Raw genomic sequence first — 24,389 nt, forward strand, 5'->3', positions numbered from 1 at the left:
TCCTACATTTGACAGCTGTAAAACCATACTTGCTAACTTTAATCTTCCTACACTAGAACAAAGGCGACATATGATGGACTTATTATTCATTCAAAAAGTAACGCAAAATATTTTGGATTGTCCTGATTTAGTTTCTTTATTGAATTTTCATGTCCCCACATTAAAAGTACGTAGAAACACTGGTCTTTATTACTGCAGAAAATCAAGAACTAATATAATGATGAAATCACCAATCTGGAGGACAACAGCTTTGTATAATAGAATGTGTACAAATAACAATGAATTTGATATATGTGATATGTCGCCTAAGAAATTTCGGAATGCCATTATCATGAGCTATCAAGAGTTGTGAACTCAAGTTATGTTATCAAGAGTTACGAACATGTAATTGCGTAATTTACAACACTGTAATTGGGCTATAGCCTGTTGTGTTGACAATAAATAAATAAATAAATAAAATAAACAAGTCTGAACTAAACCAATACACAGTTTTGCTTTCACCTGTTTGCACATTTTCGATGACTTGTTTTGGATTGCTACCAATCAAGAAGCATATAAAACACGATTCAATACTTCTATGATCGTGTAAAATGATTTTAATTTCTTTCGCGACTCTTGTTCAAATTGTCTTGAACAATATTACTTTGAACGTGTAAATTTGAAGTACAGAAAGTTAGAAAATAAACGTTAATATTTAACGTTTATTTTCTAACTTTCTGCAGACATTTCGAATGTAATAGGGTATATTACACTTCTTAGAAAACATGTCAGTTAACTTTGTAGCTATCCCTCAAAATTTTCACTAAGTATTTTTGCACTTTTATATCATATGTAGGTTAGATTATCATATGTTAAAAGAGTACAGTGCTGCTTAGGTATAAAATCGTTCCCTGCTCTAACTTCAATATATAATTTCACGAACTATTCTTAACCTGCACCCAATATCTCTGTATATTAAATCCTCAAGTTAATATTTATTCCTCTCATTGCCTTCATAATTTAACAATAACTGTGGGCATGCAAGGACTGCAAGTAGGTACATAATTAAATATCATATTAAATATCTTCTATATTATCAGCACGATTACTCAGAATATCTTCCAGGGCGGATATTTGCTTTTGTTTATTGTGATAATGCACACTTTGAAGATCATATAAACATGGAAAAGATTTATAAAAAGATATTAATTCAACAACTGCCATGACGAGAGCATATTTATTTTGTATTTTCCTGCAATTAACTTGGGCATTGATTGGCTATTGAATGCTCTTGAATTTGATTTAGAACAGGACCGAAACGAAATTTCTTGAACAAAGCTATTGATTTAGGACAAAAATGACGTCAGTGCTGATGCCTTTTTCATCAAATATGCTTGAATGATCTTGAACATGTCTTGTTCAAGCTTTCTTTGACCGTGTACAACTGATTTGGGTTTACAGAGTACATGTTGTGACTCATTCAAAACACTTGTTACCTTGAAATGTATATCTTTTGGTATAATTAATTCGAATACTTAGATACTGCGTTAAGTAAAGTTATTGACTTTTAGTTTTGACTAGCAGCGTTCACCCCGCTTCGCTGCGGTCACCCCGGAACGCAATAAACTTTGTTACTTAGATAATTTTTACTTTTTCGCTTTCAAGTGATATGATAAAAACCATAGAAGATTGCAGTAAATGTTAACATTATATCGCCTGTCATTTATGTTAACCCGCCCCGCTTCGCTGCGGTCACCCCGGAACGCAATAAACTTTGTTACTTAGATAATTTTTACTTTTTCGCTTTCAAGTGATATGATAAAAACCATAGTAGATTGCAGTAAATGTTAACATTATATCGCCTGTCATTTATGTTAACCCGCCGAGTGACACGGTCATGCGGGTTGCATATAAATACGTTTATTTTTACCTATGATGAACTAACAAAGGATTTGTACGTTATGGACACTTGAATGGTCAATTATCTCAAGACACTGGTAATTAAAAATTAAAGTGATATGATAAAAACCATCTAGGGTCCAAATCCTAATAACCCCCCAAAAATGAAAGAAATTGGTTCAGCCGTATTAGCGTGATGAGGGAACAAAGGATTTGTGCGTTCTCTTTTATATATAAGATTATTCGATTTATGTAAAGCTACGACCATTTCCAATATCTATTTCCACGTTGAAGGAAATATATCACATTGTAAAAAGGCATTTAACACCAATATATTTGCTAAACTATGTAGTAGCAAGTTCAGTCGCACAAGCTTTAATTGTATAGGCCTAACACGGAATGTTGTTCTTTCAGTGTGGCTGTAATCGTATACAATGCTACAAGAAACGTTATCATTCTCGAGAAGAGATTTCGACCAGGTAAGTAGGCCAAATTTCGACCAGGTAAGTAGGCCAATTAAAGTAAAATATTTTAAACATGTTTTTCAACATATTTGCATGAGTACATACTATTGTATGTAAACTAGCAGAAATGTCCTTCGCACGATAACAAAATTTATGGAGAATATTTGGTAGCGTCGGGAACTACACGCTTTTCGTGATTGTATGCTCAATGTTCTAAAACAGCGTTTCCCAACCTTTTTCAACTTGCGGCACACTACGGGTGTAACTTGAATTCTCGCGGCACACACTTAGATATTATTATTATTTGCAAATATAAAGTACCATGGTATTTTTTTTTTCTGTGATTACTGACCATCTTCTCACAGAGATGAAAGCTCAATCACTAGTTTTCCCCTATGCTAATTCATTATGCTTATTTTTTCTTCTAATTTTATAATAGAAAACAATTGGAATGAAATATAGGACTCAGATTTTTAAAAATACGCTTTCTTTTTCGAAAACTGTATCCAACCTTTCACTAAGAACGAAGATCACTAAATAACGAACGAACAAGCAAATGTCTTGTACTTTTAATTTTGCTGTTTTAATCATTATTATTGCAATTATTATGCATTATTGCATATTATTGCAATCACACAGCTTGCAATGCGTCGAAGTCAAAACACACCTGTTGAACAAATTGTTGTTCTATCATTCACGTGCGAATGAGTGTTCTACGAACATTCACTTGACGCGTACCGTGCAATTTGGTTGCTATAGAATTGATAATTTTGTTTCGATTTTCTCGCGGCACACTGGTGGCATACCGGTTGGGAAACGCTGTTCTAAAAGAATATATAAGGATTACGGAAAATCCTTTAATTCCCCTACTGACTAAACAGAATAAACTTTTACAAAACTTTGATTCACCTATAGTTTAGGACAGTGGTTTTCAACTTTTCGATACTCGCGGACCGGGAATAAATAGGAATAAATGTTAAAGGCCGGCAAAGTAGAAGGTATCAAACTCCATTTTGATATTTAATTCTAATATTCATTATTATGTGTTATTGAAATAATGAATTTAAAAATTAAACACTTTAGAGTGGCAGTTGCATTTTACTTCTGGGTTTGAAATTCTACACTCACACAACTATTTAATTTGTTTGTCGAAAAGTAATTTTATTTGGACACAATGTAATATTTGCTACTGTTTGCTGTTGTCAAAATCTTGTAGGTTTATGGCTTAAATGTTGAAATTGTAATATTAGTGCCTTATTCCGAAACGATTTGTGTCAACATAGCGCAAAATTTGCATTGTCAGTTTGCGATGATAGGGAGAACAGTTATAATTTATTTGGTATGTTTTGCATTTCGTAATGCTCCGCAAGTTTTGCAAAGACTGGGTCGGAATAAGGTCTGTAAGGTGGCATCAATATTAGATAATTGATTCACATATGAACCAGTACGGAAATTATTTTTTCTGATGATGATAAGTGTTAATACCTAAAAATTGCTCTCTCAAATTCTTGAAACACGAGCTTTCAAGCACATATATTTACATTGAACTTTCTGAAGAGACATGTTCATGTATTTTGCAAATGCAAATTTTAGGATCCAGTGGAGACAGTTGAGTACACAGTCCCAGTGATTTCGAAAGTTTTTCTCCAGGGGAGAATTTCAGTACACTGGGAGTGAAAAGTATTATATCGAAAATACTGGGAATCTACATTAAGCACCATAGGATATTGGTCGCGGGGGTAATTTGCCCCGGGCTATACCTGAAATCATTGCTGCGCAGTCTGTATTTGAATTCACAATCGCATTTGGTTTCAGAGGAGGCATTGCTGTGAAAATTCCTGCACGGATTAAGCATAGATATAGTGCATATCTGGGCTAAATACGGTTCGACTCAACAAGTATCGGTCTGATTCTGTACGACTCAGCTCCAGTGGTTTCGCACTGACGAAAGCCAACTGACTCAGTCAACTCGGGTTGAGGTTCCAGTGTGAAAAGGCCTCTAATACGTGGCTTAAAACGTCACTATCAATTTCAAAGCTTTCTGCACAGATCGAAATATTTTTCATCCAGAGATATCTAAAAATAGTTTAATTTCTTGTTTTTGAATCTGGAGTTGAGTAACTTCAGAAGAGGCTTTTATGAAAACACCAAATATGTAGAAACTGCCCATGAGTATGACGCAGATAACGTGTGAGTATGTAGTACAAATGGCACAATGAGGCGCAGACATCGCTGTCTCGACCTGACGGAGTTCGCACAAGGACGCGTAAGTGCGCATCTATTATTATATCAAAGCAAACGTGAGTTTCTATCTGATCGCATCAAGTAATAGCTACCGAATCAATTAAAATGATTCTTGGCATGATACCTTAGGCCTCTCAAGAATCACATATTAATTGGTTAAAATACACATCCTAAGATGGGAGTGAGGGACTTACAATTTACGCGAAAAATGAATACCTCACGAGCCCATCAGGTTAGACAGATGAAATTCATGGGGGTGAAAATGGAAAAGGGATAAAATGTAAAGAGAACTGAAAACGACCGACATAAGAGTTCAATCCATAGTTTTTGGGTCACTGAGACGAATATTGACATTCCCAATGCCGTTTACTTGCAACTCCAACCCCATCAGCATGAGAAGTGGGGTGGGAAGCGGGTGACATTAGGGATTTTTGATACTAAATTTGCATTGAAATGTGTATCCTATGAGGGAAGGGGTTCAAATATTTTCCACAAACTTATTCTCTCCGTGCGAAGAAGGTTTTGTTTTCAGCTGGTAATTAATAATTGAGTCTGGTAAAAGTCAGTACACAATTTGTAATGTGGTATATGAACAGTTAGAAATAAGATTATAGTGCAGTTCAAACGAGATGGAAAGACATAGTATGCACAAGACCACCCAAATTTACCAACGGTAGATCAGCATAAGAACGCAGTGACATTTGCGTACTGCGAAAACTCACTGTCGTGTCGTGAAACAAATTTGCTTACAAAACCATAAATAACACGGAAACAATTGGAGCACAAGCATAAGCAACAAGATACAACACATTCGAGACTATCTTGCGTTCTCCGTTAAAGCCAATTTGCGAAATCTTGGACAGCGGTCTACACATAGGAATTATCGACATACCACGATTTACCGCAACTTCACCATCTTATGGTGTATAATATGGCAGATTTTCATCGTGTGAAATGCACTTTGGAAACGAGGCTGTAGTAGCCTCCATTTCTGCGATAAGCACATTAATCTTGCGAAACACATCAAGATACTGCAAGATAGGCTGCTATCCATCTTTGAAGCTGGCTGGCTGTCAAGGGACGCCACGCGTGGATATCGAAACTTTATAGCATAGGGGAAAACTAACCACCTGCAGGACAAAAGGAAGAAAGGATTCAGACACCGCTACGGCCGGAAGAATCACCAGGCATAAATCCTATAGAAAATGTTTGGCATCTTCTCCAACTAAAATTTCACAAAGTCACACAGACCCGAAAACAAACATTTACTTGAAGGATGGTATCAATTGTTACAGAATATTATCCATGCCTTACTATGTATATCATGCCACGTAGATTGATGCTGCCCAAGGTGTCTTCATTAAGTACTAACTCCAGCATCAGGAATGGTCCTTTCTTTGTATTGGTACGCGTACGAGGAGCAATGACAACGGGTTTATATTTGCGGTATTTACTTATGTCAAGGTAATGTAATTGAAATATATATACATTTTCTAATGCGGACTGGCAAAATAGTTTCACAGAACGGCTGTTAAAACAACTGGTTTGGGGTATAGCATTTACGCAAAATTTTAACTTTCTAGGTCAAATGGTTTCAGAAATCTAGCAAAGAGCACAAGGTGACAACTTTTCAAAGCTTCTTTTCTCCTCTCCAAGGTCGCATTTCGTAAAACTACATGCTATTCTTAGAAGATTCAAAGTGAACAATTGCACAAAATTTCAAGATTCTACGCACAACAATTTGGACAGGAAAGGTTGAAGGTCCCTCTCTTGCTCTTATGGGCTGCATTTCATAAAATGCACATTATCTTCAATCTAGAGTTCAAGAAAAACTTTATTTAAGGTAGGTGCAGGTAAATACGCCATGTTAATGTTGTTGGGTGTTTTACAGCCTTAATTTTCACGAAACACAAAGAACAAGACATGTGCGTTGCAGAGTAGCCTTTTCCGCGTGTAGAAAAAATGTACCAATAATGCCACTCACTTCTGTTTTGTACACAAGGTAAAAGAAAAAAAGTATTACAAACTGGCGTATTTACCAACACATGCAGTTAATTGGGCCAAGTCTAGGATTCTACTAGAAACCTGTAATAAATCTTGCAACTGCTTACATCTTCTGTATTATACGAACTCAAATATTACTACACAGCATAGCTGAAGCACAAAATAGAATAATCAAAATGCAAGAGGAAGATAAACAGGTAAGGTGTAAAAACAATAATCTTCTAAGTTGAAATGAAGTTCCAAACTAAAAAGTTTTAGTCCATAAAAAGATAAACAAACGGTATCACTGTACTGTGACTTAAAAATACTACAGCGATATTACATGGAACATGTGGGACAAAAGAACACATCTTTGTCTTCTGCAATCATTCCTGCACAAGCCCTGACGTATTTCGCTGCACCGTGCTTGGTATTGATTTAGTAGCCATGGAATATTAAGTACTGAAGTTACACTTACAAAACAGTGTTCCTAGAAGGTCACGAAATAAGGTGTACAGTGCTGTAAAAAAAAACCGACAATGTTCACAGTTAGTACGGTACTAATAACGGATTCTTACCTCTATAGAAATAATAACGCTCTTCTACGGAACCTTCCCGAAGCAAACGACACTGCGCGGCGTGGCGGTCTCAGCACTGTCCACCGGAGTATTCGTCAAATCGGACTTGTCCAAGCCCGTGGCACATATTGCAGGGGCATTCTAGTGGATTTAGCTGGAAACGTCCCAGCACTGAACACTTGGCGTATTTAGCTGCGCTGGCGTATATACCTGTAGTTATCTTATTATTTATTTATTTTGTACAAAATTTAAGTTTCTACACGAAATAGTTTTAGAAACTGTATGAACGAAATAAGTGTGCACCCTTCCCGTCATATTGGTCGATTTTCGTAAAATCCCTTCTTAACCTGATTGCAAGGTTAAAGGAAAACAGTTTTACAAAATTTCAAATTTCTACGCCCAAGAATCTCGGCGATTCAATGAACGGCAAAAATTGTCCAAGACATCCGTTATTCCCTTAGGCATCTCATTTCGCATAACTTAGTTTTATCCTCAGCCTAGCGTTCAAGGAGTACGAAACAGTTGTACGAAACTTCAAGTTCTTAGCTTCAATAATTTCGAAAGTCTGGTGAACGACGAAAAGGAAAAAGTCTCCTTTCTTCCATGATAGTCGCATTTTGTGAACTTGCTTCATCTTCGGTCTATAAGGAAAAAAAAATCAAGTTTCTATCCGAATAACTTCAAGAATCCGACTAACAGCTAAAATTTGACCCAATATCTTTTTCCAATAGAAGTTGCGTTTTCCAAACTTCCACCTTATCCTCACCCTTTAGAATATTGCTACAAAATTCCAAGTTCAACAGCTTCGTAGATCTAGTCAGCGCCAAAAATAAGGATCTCTTTTCTTCTTAGAGACCGCATTACGTAAAATCACGTCTTACCCTTAAGTCTAGAACATAATGAAAGCCATTACACATTTTCTACTTGCTCTCCGTTATTCTTTCCCAGATCAAATATGAAAAAACGCTGAAACACGTTACCAATTATTTTAATTATAAGTCCAAATACCGAGTTTTAATGTCTTCAACCTGAAGAGATTCTGAGATACGGGCTTCTTATAATAACTTTAATCCCACCTTCTTTCTTCTCACATTCTATTCTTCTCTTCTAGGATAAATATATGTATAAAAACGTTGAAACTCGTGTCTATTTTAAACGAGAAACGCAAGCACTAAATTTCATGTCTCTAACTTCCATAGATTCAGACATATGGATATTTTAATATAATAATTCCCATCTCTATATTCTCTCCTCCTTCCTCATCGAGTTTTCAAAAATCCTTCCTTACTGATATTTTATATCAGAAATTCTATGTTCTGTACAAATTTCAAGTTTCTAGCATAAATGGCTTGGGCTGGGCGTTGATCAGTTATCCAGGCTTTCTTTCACATATATGTACAGGGTGTTTCAAATCACCGATAACGCTTGGAAGGTGATTCCTGACACCAAGATAAGACAAAAAGTATAGACTAATCTCGATGCACAATGTTTCCTTTCGGGGTTGTAGGTTGTCGAAAACATGAAAAAGAAAATGAAATTTAAAGGTACATAGCTCCAAAACAATGGGACCTACTGTAGTCGGGTCAAGACTTAACTTAGGAACTAGTATGTACCCTATACAAATATGCAAGTTTCAGAATCCTGCGGTAATTCCGCAACAATTTTTATAGAAGTAGTTGGTGAGTACTTCAAATTATATGCCTGTAGCCAAACTCCCTCTATAAAAATTGTTATGTGAGTACTTTAGGATTCTGAAACATACATTTTTGGATAGCGAATATAATAGTTCCTAAGTGAAGTCTTGACCCGAGTACGGTTGGTCCCACAGTTTTGGGAGTTATGGACCTTTAAAGTTCATTTGTTCATGTTTTCGGCAGCCTATAACTTCGAAAGGAAGCATTTGTGCACCCAGGTTGGTTTATACTTTTTGTCTTATCCTGGTGTCAGGCAGGCCCGCAACCAGCCACAGAGGTTTGGGGGGGCATGAATATGTTAGGGGGGACTACGCCATTAAAAATTCTCTTACACATAGCTAAATTGTGTTTTTGTATTAATAATAGCATTTTGTGTTAAGGTCTAGGGGGGCCACGAAAAGTTTAGGGGGGCAGGCCCACTCTAGTTGCGAGCCCGGTGTCAGGAATCACCCTCCAAACGTTGTCAGTGTTATTTTGAAACACCCTATATATATTGCAACCATTTCTATGGTTGCAATTCTTCCAGTATATCGAATTTGTATGTCAGTTCGTAACTTACGTTTATTTCTTTCAGCTGTGTATTTGGCTAGCATTCCAGACACAGTCCATGCAGGAGACAAAATAGATACCCACCTTCACCCCACTTACACAGGGATTACATATGAATTATTTGAAGGACTTGTAAAAGAAAATAGGCCACTCGTGGAGATAGCCAAGAAGATCGTATTAAGGGATTGTGGTTATGATGTTCCACTCTCAAAGTTCCAAGAAGTTGTTTCTTATTTGTAAGTATTTTCATGTTAAACTGTCATAAAATCTATTGATCGTACCAGTTTCAAAATAGCATTATCATATACAGGAGGTTCACAAAAAAAATCTAAAATCACTTAATACAGTACACGTAAGTTTGGCCCTCCACTGTACAACACATGTTACGGTTGCCGATCGTTTTTTGTTTTCAATGTGTCATGTGGATCTTCCTCTACCGTCAGGAGTAACCAGTTCACCTGTGAGTGTCGTAGTGTGAAAGTGATGCGGTAAAATGGGCGACCTGACAGACTTCCAAAGAGGCATGATCGTTGGTGCCCATCTGGTTGGAGCTTCAGTGGCAACAGTGGCGAACATTGGGGGGGTATCGAAAGGCACTGTATCCAATGTCACAAGGGCATACACAATTCATGGGCAAACGACGTCTGCAAAGCACATCAGTGGTCGAAAAAACAATCCTGTCAGATAGGGACCGGAGGGCTTTAAAACGGATTGTAGCAGCTAAAAAGAAGACCACTGCAATGAAAATTACGTCTCAACTCAATTCCAGCCTACAGATCCTGGTTTCATCGAAAACAGTGCGACGGGAACTTCATAAAATGAAAATTCATGGCAGGGCCGCTATCGCCAAACCCCTGGTCACAGCAGTAAATGCGAAGAGGCGTATCCAGTGGTGCAAGGACCACAAGGCGTGGACTCATGAGCAGTGGAAACACGTAATGTGGTCAGATGAATCGACCTTCACCTTAGCCCTGCATAGAATGATGAATGCTAAGGCGTATGAGGCCATTTTGGTGGACCAAGTTCTACCCATGGCCCAAATATTGTTCCCTGATGGTGATGGCATCTACCAAGATGATTTGGCACCCTGTCACGCTGCAAAAACGGTGAAATCATGGTTTGAGGAGCATGATCAGGAGCTATCATACCCACCTTGGATCCCACAATCACCAGATCTGAACATCATTGAGCCATTGTGATCTGAGTTAGAAAAGTGTGTTCGGTCTCATTACCCTCCACTAGCATCCCTTAAGGAACTGGAGCATGTTTTGGAGGAACAATGGTACAAAATTCCACACACCATGATTCAGGAGCTGTATACGTCCATTCCACGTCGGATCCAAGCTGTTTTGAACGCAGAAGAAGGTCCCACACCATACTAGATATGATTTTCACACTTTTGCAAACGTTTTAGATTTTTTTAATGTCCAACTCCTGTACAGTGGCGGCAAAAAAACTTAACATTTGTGAGGCAAAAAAAAAAAAAATACTTTACATATAAAATCCGAGTCATCATTTTACTTGTCACATCCGTCATAAAAATGTGGATGGAGCGTAGTGATCACGTACGACACTAGGTCTCAGGCGACTTTCACCCACCCAGTCAAAACTCAATATGGCTCGTGGGGTTTTACAGTGAAGTAGAAAGTACATTACTCCGGCCAGCCAGTGTTTCTTTGCCTTTTAAAAGTTTGAGATCTCACACCTTTACTCGTACTGCATACAATGGGCCATAAAAAGCTTAAAAGTAAGGAGAAATATCTTACCTTGACTCTGCTAAAAGTAAGGTAGCCAGCCATTGCTATAGCCGGCGTGTCAAGGGAGACCATTCATCAATTGAAGCGGTCAATGTCGTTATTACCTCCGGGTCGGTATCCCAGAAGAAGTCAGGCTCTGGCGCAAATAAAAGACTCATGAAAGATAAATAAGCTTCTGAAGCGTGAAGTGATGACAAATCCTTCGTAGAGCTCAAAAAACAAACACTCTGAGCTCCTCTATAATGTCGTTATTGAAGAATTCGTCATCGCCTGCAGAACAACATGAGTCTGTCGAGTTGCCGTACCACAAAAAAGTCACTGCTCACAGAACAATTAGGAAGGTAAGGGTTGACTTCTGTAAGAAATATAAAAATTGGACATGTGAAAGTTGAAGAAAGTTATGTTTAATGACAAGAACCTTCTAGGTTGGTCAGGAGAGGCTCGAAGATTGTCAATGTACCGCGTCACGGTATGACCCAACATATGAGATAAGACTGTTAAAACGCCCTGGCAGTGTGATGGTGTGGTGTACATTTATTGGAAGCAAGTACAGGGAAAGTTTCGGCTTCCTTCCTAAGAATGAGATTGTGAAAGCAAGCAATTACGTTAATTTTTTGGAACAACATTTGCTTAATTATTTATCATTCATCAATGTGATTAATTTATCAAAAGCCGTGACCGAATTTCTCAATGGCCATAACATTAAGGTTTTAGAGTGTCCAAGTAATTTTCCTGATCTTTACTCCATAGAGAATGACTTGAATTACATGAAAAACAGAATGTATGACACACGACCCAGCAACATCAATGATCTACAGGAGGAGCTGAAAACACTATGGATAACCATACTCCACTTACTTTGCCTGCCTTGCTGAATCAATGCCAATACGGCTGCAAATGGTGACAAAATATATGGGCGACATATCAAAATACGAATTGCAACGAAGAACTCAAAATAAAATACTTGAATGCTATCATGTTGTAGTTTCACTGCCATGTAAAGATTTTTTTTTGCCGGCAATGTATTGTTGAGTGACCCACTTGTAATAATTTAATAGCTTTATTCCTTAATATTCCTAAACTTATGGGCAACTGACTCTCTTCTTAAGTTCATATTTTTAAAGCAATGATTTACATATATCTATTTTCTGTGATCTTGATTTTATTCCGACATACATATTTTCTTTGATGATGTATTTCAAAATTCGAACAATCTCAAGTAACAGTAACCTTGAGTTAATTCTAAGATGGGGAAAAAATTATGCTCGAGCAGATCTTTAAAACGCAGCAATACCTTGGAGAGAATTATAAGATGAAGAAAAAAAAAGAAAGAAAAGCTCATGTCAATGGTAAAAGTGTCCATGTTTCTATAAATTTCTAACACTGGCGTCTCTGGCATGTGAAATTTGGGGAGGGGGACATCAAAGTAAGTGATTTAAATGGTACTACCTAGCCCAACCTGTTTCCATTTGTTACCTTTCTGCTTACCTTCACAGACCCCTAAGGTATATCAATAACTCGATTACAATCGTTTCACAGCCTGAATATTATATTCCAAATAAATATAATTATTATTATTTATATGATATTCTGTCGTTAGTAAATAAATTAAATTAGAATTAAATATTGAATATTTTGTACTTCAAAATATTGGGGGGACGCGTCCTCCTCGTCCCCCACCCCCCGCCAGAAACGCCCGTGATTTCTAACTATGTTTTTCATGCTAATTTTTGTCGCAGAATTCAATGGAACTATTGGTAAACACATTCGTCCATGAGGTTACAGGAAAAATAACCTCTAAGTTAGGATATAAGCTTACAAAGTGTTTCAAAACAACACAGACAAGGTTTGGGAGATGATTCCTGACACCAAGATAAGAGAAAAAGTATAGACCAATCTGGGTGCAGAAATCCGTCATTTCAGAGTTATAGACTGCCGAAAACATGAAAAAAAATAAAGGTCTATAGCTCCAATACTATGGGACCTACAATACTAATTCATTTAGGAACTAGTATGTATCCTATTCAAAACTTAATGTTTCAGAATCCTGCGGTACTTCCGCAACAATTTTTACAGAGGTAGTTGGTGAGTACTTCAAATTATATGCCTGTAGCCAAATTCCATCTATAAAAATTGTTGCGTGAGTACCTTAGGATTCTGAAAAATATGTATTATTGGATAGCGCACATAATAATTCCTCAGTGAAGTTCTGACCCGACTACGGAGGTCTCATAGTTTTGGAGCTATAGAAGTGCGTTTTTTTTTTCATGTTTTCGACAGTCTATAACTCCGAAATGACGGATTTCTGCACCCAGGTTGGTCTATATTTTTTGTCTTATCTTGGTGTCAGGAATCACTTCACAAATGTTATCGGTGTTGTTTTGAAACACTCTGTAGATATTACTGACAATTTTCTTTCAAAATATTGTATAAGAAGTGTATAGTTTAGTTTTTTTAATGCAGATGTTGTAACTAATAAATAATTAGCAAAAAGTAATTAAAGAGTTGAATTTTAAAAAGTTGACGAGTCAATGTAATTATATTTCAAACATATTAATGTATAACTGCGTAATTACCTTGAAATTGACATTTTTAGTACGGAAGCAGCTTAAAAAAAAAAGCCTGTTACATCTATCAACTGAGTACTACAGCTGATCCTTCTGGTACTTCTCTTGGTTAAATTTATTATTATTATTATTATTATTATTATTATTATTATTATTATTATTATTATTATTATTATTATTATTATTATTATTATTATTGCCTTAGTATTTTCATAGCTCTTTTGTTTTTATGTTCCCAATGGTAGATCACGTCTTTCACTATACTTATATACACTTAATGATAATTTTTTCTTTATATTTTAAAACACTATTTTTTTTCACTTATCTTAATAAGAAACAGAACGTTTATTAAGAGAGTGTTTGTATATGATTACATAAAGTTTATAGTATAATGTATTCAAGGAATTTGTTCTTTGCGTTCAATTGGAAATTTATTCAAGCATCGGTACTTTTCCCATTGAGCCATGAAAGATAGTTCCCTTTTACTCGTCACTTACAAAATACAGCAATCAGAATATTTTCTAAGAAGATCCAGTAAAATTGCAGTGAATAATCATGCAAGTCGATTACAACGAATTTAAATAAACTAATTGTTCTTCTTCAGTTCTTAGCTAAGCTTTAATACTAAACACAAGCTGAGCTTTAATAAACATAACATTAGCAACGATAAAACCATGATTCTCTAAGAAATCCAATCCTTGAACGGATGCAAAGCTACAAATCGTGCAGTTCTAAATTGTTGTACTACACGGTCACTAGTTCTGGACCATTTCCGTTTATTACAGATAGTGGAGACACCACGCGGCAAAGTTGTACGGCTTTTGCCTTCACCAGAGTCGATGACATTCTTACTGGTTTGCTTATTATCTATTATTATTATAAATAGTAATACAACTTCTAATAAGCCCATGAAAGTTACAACTCGTAAGTCTTGCAAAATTTCCAGGTGCATGTATTCCCTCTGATCGACCGTAAGTAGATCATCAAACTGGCCCTAGAGGTAGTGTGGCAAGCAACACGGTATGCAACCTATGTAACACGGAGGCTGCCACCCTGTCAGTATCTTCAATCAGATTTCAATGGCAGTGACGATGAATGAAGAATAACGTCTAATATATTAATTGTTACTGAATGAGTTCGAACTCGGGCATAACGCTACGACAGCATCCCAAAACATTTGTTATAAGAAAGGGGAAGGTGTAATAAACCACATCATATAGCTAATTGATTCAAGAAATTTCGTGCAGGTTGTAAAAATGCCGAAGATTCAGTCACCTCAGAATAGCAGATTCTGAGGTCATACGACACACCATTGAGGAAATTCAATCCATTAGCACACGACGATTGTCAAACTAACTCGGTATGTCCCAGTCCACTGTAGTGCGTCACCTTCACGAACTTGGGAAAACCATGAGAAGTTGTTGCGTTGTGCCACATGAGTTGACCTCAGCTCAGACCCAGAGGAGAGTGGACATCTGCCGGCAATTGTTGCAAAATATGCGTGATGAGCGTTTCCTGAAGCAGATTGTCACATGCGAACAAAAGTTGATGTGTTTCCCAATGTGCGAAAGCAGTAATAGAGCAAGGGCTAAGATCCAGAACCCGTCGTCAAACAGGGCCGCTTCGACCAGAAAGTCATGCTCTGTGTGTGCTGGCACTACGGGAGGTAATTCACTTGGAGTTCGTTCGTAACGATAGTACTAGGGATGCCCAGAACCGGTCTTCAGATCCATGTCTGGAACCGGTTCCCAAGATCCGGTTCTGAAAACCGGATATCCAAGAACCGGTTCCGCTGGAACCGAAACTTTGTGACCATCCCTACGCTAAACCCGAGCTGCTGACAGGCTGTAAACAGTGTGCTAGATGAAATGGTGGAAGCGAACAGGCAGGCGCCCAGGTGGCGGCCGCTTGTCTCATTTGGCTAAATAAACTGGGCAACTGGCAAACTCATTGGCTAAACAGGCAAACTGGCCAATTGGATAAACACCCACTGGTGGACCATTTTTTTTTCTGGGGACACAAGCTGGTCTGGGCAGGGAGAGCACAAGCGCATAGTCCTCTTTGCAGTGTTTTGAAGTGAACTTTGTGCCTCCTTTACGGGTCTTTTGGATGCAGGTCTGGAACTGGTTCCTAAAATCCGGTTCTGGAACCGGGTTTTCAGATCCAGATATGGAACCGGTTCCTAAGATCCCATTCTGGAACCGAGTTTTCGAATCCAGGTCTGGAACCGGTTCCTAAGATCCGGTTCTGGAACCGTGTTTTCGGATCCAGGCCCGGAACTGGTTCTGAAAACCGGATCTCCGAGAACCGGTTTCTCGCGGAACCAGAACTTTGTGGCCATCCCTAGTCGACCTACATTCCGAATAGTTGAAGCAGATCTATGCTGCACTACGCCAAAAAATACCCTGCATTGGTGAACTAAAAACACGCCCTAGTGCAACAGGATAACGCAAAACCACACTCGGCTCGAAAAAGGCAACAAAAAATATAGGAATTTGATGGCATCGAACTGACACTGCATCTGCCATATACCTCTGATTTTGTCCCTCAATTTACTACCTGTTTTTGGTCCATGGTGCACTTCCGGAAATAACAATGCTTCACTAACCAGTAGGAGGTGGAAACAGCAGTGGCTGACTCCTTTGCCTCTAAGAACAAGTCATGGTATCGAGGGACTAGCAGGAAGGTGTCTGCAGATAGTCGAACACGAAGGGTTATACTTTGAACGTTAACCTTTTATAATAAATACGGGTATGTTGTGTACCAGAAATTGCAAGACTCACGACTGACCTTACGACATGCTAAAAAATAAATGTACAATTAATAACACCTCATTGTTTTATTTGGGAAAAAGATGCTCTTCTATTCTCATAATAATGTAAAGATAAATCATACATTAAGAAGAAGTAAAATCTTCTAGCTGTCACAAATCTTAATTTCTGACCTTACTTTCAGCGGTAGTGTTGGTGTTTCAGGTAACAGACAAACGCTCTTTTATGTTGAAGTGGAAGATTCTATGAAGACATCCTTACTTGAAGGTACAAGTAAGTATTTATGTTTTTTCAGAAGCAATTACAAATATACACATCATGTTACATATCTATACATATTGTATAAAGAAAATCACATTGCTTACCAAGTACAACCACTACTAATCATTTGATTTTTCATAAAATAAATCAGTATGAGTGGCCAAATTGCCTATCCACTCTGTTTTCCCTCGTTCAACTTCATTGTGTTAAATTTTATGGAAACATATCTAAACAACTGACAGCTTTGGTGGGAGAAGAGCATAACACGCGTGTACAACTTTGTGGGAGAAAAGCAGACAAAGTTTCCAAGACAGGTAACCGTAAATGATTCAACAAATTTTTGATAGAAATTAGACAAAGTTTGGCATAACCTACAGCAAATTCAAACTACATATAATAGATGGCATCAGTTATCATATAATGCGTGAAAAACAAGATTCCTTCAGAGAAGTAATGCTCTCGGAAGTAGGAACCAAATACACGGTTCTGATTGGTTGACGTTATCCCTTTCTCGCCACGTAGCATATATATATAGCAGAAAGCAAACACCAGGTGCTCAGGTGCTGTCGCCCCTAGTAGCTGAGCATCTAGTGAGCGGGCTAGTAATGAAAGTAGCTTTTGGCGAGGGTTCAAACCCAAGGAAAGTTTTTTTTTTTAATTTTCATAAAATTTTCATAACACTTTTTTCATTAAAATAAGATGAAAATAATAAAAAAAAAAAGTGATTTACTTACGTTACGAAACATAGCTGAGCCAGCGAAAAGGGTTAGAAGCCCCACAGGGCTCGTTTTATTTCACCTTGACCCAGGGGCGTCATTTAGGGAGGGAATGAGAGGACAATCCTCCCGAGTTGAGGAATACATATACTTTAATCGATTGTCTACTAATGTACTAGTACAAAACGTGAAAGTCTTATGTCGGTGATGCTCTTGCCCCCCTCAAGCGAAGTCTGAAATGATGCCCCCTGCTCAGTGCCGGATTTACGTATAAGCTAAACAAGCTATAGCTTAGGGCCACACTCGCTTGGGGGCCTCAACAAATTTACAGAAAAAACTGGATGTACACTTCCAAAATATACGATAAAAACAAGTAAAATAAAGCATATACATCAACAACATCTTGTGTTGTGTAGGTTTCTACAATGGAAGCAATGGGGCTCCTCGTGCTAGACTGTTAAAAAAAGTATCACTAGTTTGCTCATTTCTGCACATAGGGTGACCACGTTCTTTATGGACTGATTGGATTGCAACATATAGCATGCAGTGCAGACAATTTGTCAATGACAAAGAACATCTGGACATATAAAGAGCTCCATTATCTTCAATAGCTTAGAGCCTCATCAAATCCACATCCGGCTCTGCTCCCGCTGACCCCTATGATATAAATTTAATCTCAACTGCTTCCTTGTGACCAACTTAAAACAGCTGAATAGGGTAGCGCGCGAAAAAAAAAAATTACTTCCGGAAGTATTCATCTCCTGAAAGGGTCGTTGCAAAACAATTTTTGAGAGTGGGATAGGCTCTTCAATTGTTTAGTAATCAAAGTATTGTTTTCTAGTTGAGCTTAGAACAGGAATAAAGCAGCAATATAATAATTTACTAGAAAGCAATTGAGAAAGGTTTTCAGTGATTGGAGAAATGGTTGGCACAATGTATCACAAAAATGATGGTCCATTTAAGAATCAGACGTATAAAATGCATTCCAGGAAAACTTGAGAAAAAAAGTGTAAGTTACTTGTTTTTGTACTACCATGAGCAAAATAAATGACGCGTCTCTTTATTTTGAAGTTTTTTGAAAATATCTCCGTTTTCTTTATATGTTCGAAATTTCGGAAGGTTTCCCCAGCAGGACAGGTTAATAACAAACCCGTTTTTAATATTTGTGTTAGATATTAGTTTAAAATAAAGAAATTAGAAGCAAAAAACATTAAATCGACAGAAATCTCGAGAATTACCAACTCTGCTAAAGTGGGAAATTTTCAAGAACACGAGGGAATTCTGCATTTCAACACGAAGCAGCGACATCTATGTCATTGAGAGAAGCGTGGATTAGATCTACAAACGAAAATTTTAACGAAATATTTCTAGTATGTCTTATTATATGCATTATCAGCGAACTCCAAATATATGAATCTATGCTAAGTATTAACGTATAGATAGTGCAAATAGTGGAAATTACCTATGGAAAAAGACGAATTGTTAGCCCTATCGTAATGAAAAATCGTCTTTACTATAGAACAGGTTCAACTTACGTAAGAGAGCAAATAGCTCAGTTAGGTAAAGCAACGAGTTTGTATACCGAAGGTAGACGGTTCGAATCCCGTGGAAGTACTGTTGTCATTTTTATCACTAAGGTTATTTTATTTATTTTTTATTTGGGAAAGAATCAAATTGTAACATATGTGTAAAACTCATGACGATACCAAAAAAAAAAAAAAAAAAAAGAGAGAGAGAGAGAGAGAAAATATCGTCGCATTTGCATTAGTGTCTCTAATTTTTGTTTGCAAACAGATTCGTAATTATTTCCCCTGTGCTCACTGATGCATAACGAATGTTTTCCAGTAAATGTTAATTCTAATTTGGAGAATTTTATAGTTTCACAATGTTTCTCACTACATAGTCTTCTATCTACGTGTTTGGATATTTTGATAACAGATTTCCCTATTAAATGTTTAATTTTCTCTATAAATATTTGTCTTAAATTGAAATTGTTTTGAATTTACTACATAAGCAAAGTTGCCCGAAGGAGGGGAGCTCAAGTAATAGATATTCTACGTAAAAGCAACCTATTGTAGAATGATGATGCTTCTTACCTTCAGCACATAATCTTAACGTTAGAGAGTCAGAGAGAGAAAAATCCTGGTTTTTCCTCCTCTATGACCACCCATCTTAAACCTCTACATATCATTGTTCGTCTCACATAATTTCGGCTCTCCAAAGACATTCATATTTATTATTATTATTATTATTATTATTATTATTATTATTATTATTATTATTATTATTAATGAATATGCCACCCTTACATAATGTTGTAACTTTACACATCTTAGTTTAAAGTGATTTCTTTAGTAATAATTTGAGCAACCACGTCACAAAATTTAAAATGTATGAGGGGGAACGACGTTTTATTTCCCCTCCTCTCTTTTCAGCACCCTCCAACAGAAGGTATATAATTTCTGAGAAGCAGGGCAGACAAAATGAATAAGAAATATATTTAGAGCATCCTTTCCTCCTTCGTGAATGTAATATCACGTAGCATTTTTTATTCTACTGAAGACGACCCTAGGCCGTTATGGTTAGGTAACAAAAGAAATACCTAATATATTTATAGCGCCCCTTATCTGTAATATTACCTCTTCTTTCTTTGTTCGAGGCTTCCTTACACAACCAAGGGTGACAAAAAGAATAGGAAAAGTGTCTAAAGATTACAAAAGACTTTATATTTTGTCAGAAACAAGGCAGTATATACACAACATTGCTTTCGTTAACAAGTGTTTCACCCTTGAGTCGCTTATAAAATTATGCAGAATAACTTTTGCCGATCATTGTTCTAGAGGGATTTGTCGAGGATGGTTTGGTGTCGAGCTAATAACGATAAGTATATTTATTTACATCACTGTTAAAGAAATAGCAAACTTTCTGAAAGGAACTTACTTAGGAAACAGATCTTCCTTCTACTTAGCCAGAGCCCACTCTGAAAAATTGCATCTGGCATTCTGAGTGAAAGTTCTATGAGACTATTAGAAAAATATATTCCCGTTTTCACGCTGATGGTAGAATTTCTTAAACAGTTATTGAATTACGTTCGAAGGGTAGGCGTAAATAGCGCCCCCGCAACAATGTGGCGTGGGGACCGCACAAGCTGCAAGGCCAAAAAAAATATACAGAAAGTACGCAGGGGCGGAGCAGGCCAAATTTTCACACGGGCAAAGTGACTTTTTGGCGCCCTTCCCCTAGTAGTAGCCTATATTTTACATTTTATCATAGTTTTTTAATACTTTAAACCAGGAGCGTCATTTCAGATTTTGCTTGGGGGGGGGGGAAAGACCTCTTGATATAAGTAAAATTTCGCGTTTTTCACTGATTTACTACTATTCTAATGATAAAATCTATATACATCTCAAACTCACGGGGGGCAAATGCCCCTCCCTGCCCTCCCTAAATGACGCCCCTGTTTTAAACCCATTTTCAAAAAGAAATCCATTACGTAGGAAAAGTTCACAAAGAATATGGCCCGCTATAAACAATACCAACTCCACCCCCCTGGTCTAGTGGCTAGCACGCCTGCCTTCTGTGGTACCGGGTCCAATTCCCGGTGGATTACTGTTGAACGATAAAAGTGGTTCGGATTCCACTATAATTAGTATCCACATCTCCCTTGTCCATTAAGGCATAACCGTGGAACGCTAAACTCAAGCAAACAAACAAACAATACTTAATTCCCGGCACTCTTTATTCTACATGCCATCTCTCAATTTTTCGATACAGCCCCCTTAGTACTATGAAACTCTCTTCTTCCATAGTGAAAGGGAAAAAGATCATATAATTGCCACTACTTTACAAGAATATTAACCAAAAACGTCAGTAGAAAGCACATTATAAAATTTACTTTTTGAGGCTCGTTTTGGTGCCCCTCTTTCTCTGGCGCCCCGGGCAGTCGCCCGGCCCTTAGTCCACCCTTGAAAGTACGGACGCATAACTAAGGACTGCGGAGGAGAGGTTAACCTTCATGTTATGCCACTGGTTTGACGTGTTTGAAATGTTCAGTAAGTGATCAGTTGGTGAAATAATTTCGACGGTTACTGATGTTTAAAGTTTAGCTAAGACAAAGCTACCTAATCAAATACATTTGATATCGCGATGTCACAATTTGATTTTTCCTCACATAAAAAAAGATAAAAACAATAGTAATAAAAACCCTTACTCGTACTGGGCTTTTAACTAACTAACAACCTAATTCTTACAGACTAGTTGCTCTGACCAACTGAGTTTCGATTTCTTACGCGAAAGAAGTCTGTTATATTAAGAGGCATGCTTTTCATTATCAAAACTGTTCGAAGTAATACGAACATGGCTTAAGAACAGAGACGGACCTGAATTACCACTCGATTGACCTTGAGGGCAAATCACCAAAGCGTAGCTATAAACGTAAGTTCAGCATGCATTTCTCTGGAGTTGTGTTCAGTATTCCTATCTGCCAGTCATGCTTGTTCGTAGGAGTAATATGTTACAAACCTAACCTTTCGATAGAGCACAATGACAGAGAATCAAAATTAATGAATTCTTGCCCTTGTGAACTTGGGATACCACCATGTGCAATAAAACTGTCGCGTCTTCTGAAGTGATATTTTATCGAAAATAACTCGTTTTCCTTTATATATCCGAAGTTTTTGAGGGTTTCAAAATGAGGAAACGTTACTGACAAACAAGGACGCATTTAGGGGTGGGTCCAGGAGGTCCGGACTCCCCTCTGAAATCCCAACTTCTCTGTAAATTTAGCCTAAATTTAAGGATTATATTTTAAATTTTATTATAATTTATCCTAATATTGAAGTCGGACTTCTCCCGAAATAAATTACTGCATACGTGCCTGCTGACAATTTTCAATATATTCCTTAAATAAGTAAAATAACTAAATTAGGAGCAAAAAGCTTCAACACGGGCTAACTTTTGTCCACTGCCAATATTGTTAGAAGGGATATTAATAGCAAAAACTGCTAGGCAATGCTGAACCTTGGAACTTCACTCCGAACAGCAAGCTTATTATTGAGAACTACATATGAAACATTTTATCAAAACTTATCTAGCTTTTACCTGGCATGAAATTATTATATACACCAAAATTCACTCTCCTAAAATGTGTATCTAAACATTGCTCTACGTATCTTCGAAGCAATGAAAATTATTTATCGAAATATGTGAGCAGGGAATTCTAACAGCCAGCCATTTTATTTAAATCGTAGTAAACCCTGTAACCGGGCGTTAACGTGAAGACAAAGCTTGGTCCATTGGTAAAGTGTTGGAAAATATAAACTCAATGTTCGTAGGTTCGAATCTATCCACTCACCATAACATTTTGTTCTTATGTGTAACGATGAAATAAGAAAGAAAAAATGTATAACCGTTAAGACAAAACTTCAACCAAGTCTGAAGAGAACAATACTAAAATAGTAATACAATGACGTCAACCAAAAATTATTTCATGTAGCGTTTGGACGAAATTACAGCTGTTAACAATTGCAGAAATAAAAACAGGCTGTAATGCAGTCTAGACTTCTGAATGCATTTACTTCCTGAAAACTTCCGTCTCGTCTTTGGTATGTCGTTAATCATTGTAAAACCTTTCAATTGGAAGTGAAATGACACAAACTAAAACAGTTTTAAATCAATAAATGTCTATGTGTAAAAGTAGGTGTCTTTTATCTGTAGTTCTGAGTTCCTTTTACTTTGAAGTGACAAATGAGAGAAGAAAGTATGGTGTTCGAAAAAAAAAATCAAATTTGAGATTTCAACGAATTTACACGTATTATAGCCTCTAACACCGAAAAAGTTATTTTTCGATACATGTCCATCAGTTCGTCCGTCCGTTCGCTACACTTTTCTGTGCACTCGCCTAGAAGCCATACCTGAAGCCATACCTCGCCTAGAAGCCATACTTGAACATACCGTAAATTAGTTGAAAAATTTACGGTATGTTCAACTTATCTGCACCAAATTTTAGTTTAAGATTTTCATAGTATTTCCTATAGTTTTTTATTTTATTTCCCTCCTACTCCCAAAACAAGGGTAGTTTCCTGTACGATGAAAATAAAAAAAGATATTTTCTCATAACTGGCTCTAACGATCTTGTTTTCTTTCTTTTTTTATAAATCAATATTTAATTAGCAACCCTATTTTGTGGTATAAGGCATTTATCTGAGAAAAATCTACAAGGGGTAGTTTATACTAAGGGGGTGAGTTTTTTCTCAGTGATTTTCTCAAAATGGACTCAAATGTTTTCGTTCATATTTCATAAATAAAGATTTCATTAATAACTTATCAATATGGCATAACTCGTTTGTCCTTAAAAAAAATGCGAGGGGTAGTTTATTCTTGGTGGAGTGTTGTCTGGGCGATTTTCTCAAAAACGACTCAAAAGAGTTTATTCATATTTCAAAAATAAATATTTCGTTAATAACCGAACAATATGGCAAAACTCGTTTGTCCTGAAAAAATATGCGAGGGGTAGTTTACTCTTGGGGGTGTTTTTCCTCCACGGTTTTCTCAAAAATGAGTCAAGCAATTTTGTTCGTACTCAGAAATAAATATTTCATTAAAAACCTAGTAATATGGAATAACTCGCTTACCCTGAAAGAATCATCAAGAGATAGTTTCTTCGGGGAGTTATTTTTCCCTCACGATTTTCTCAAAAATTACTCGGACAATTTTATTGATAATTCATAAATAAGTATTTCATTAATAACCCTATATTTTAGTATAAGTCATTTCTATGAAAAACAATTACAACGGATAGTTTATTTTTGGGGTCAAGGTTTTTTCCCCGACAATTTTCTCGAACGACAGGCGATTTTGTTCAAATTTCGCAAATAAATATTTCATTAATAACCAAAACTATATCTTAACTCATTGTTCGAAACAATT

General features: G+C 36.9%; 1 protein-coding gene across 2 annotated transcripts in view; it reads left to right on the forward strand.

Annotated features, from left to right (window-relative positions):
- LOC145663541 (uridine diphosphate glucose pyrophosphatase NUDT14-like) overlaps window positions 1-24,389 on the forward strand; it is a 67,881-nt gene that overhangs the window by 37,265 nt on the left and 6,227 nt on the right. For both annotated transcript variants that reach the window (XM_081729650.1, XM_081729651.1), the window contains exons 5-7: window positions 2,293-2,357; window positions 9,416-9,626; window positions 16,670-16,758. In XM_081729650.1, the coding sequence (XP_081585776.1) occupies window positions 2,293-2,357; window positions 9,416-9,626; window positions 16,670-16,758 (365 nt within the window). The remainder of the gene's footprint in view (window positions 1-2,292; window positions 2,358-9,415; window positions 9,627-16,669; window positions 16,759-24,389) is intronic.

Source organism: Thermobia domestica, chromosome 11, assembly GCF_964235325.1.
Source record: "Thermobia domestica chromosome 11, izTheDome1.hap1.1, whole genome shotgun sequence".
Taxonomy (NCBI): domain Eukaryota; kingdom Metazoa; phylum Arthropoda; class Insecta; order Zygentoma; family Lepismatidae; genus Thermobia; species Thermobia domestica.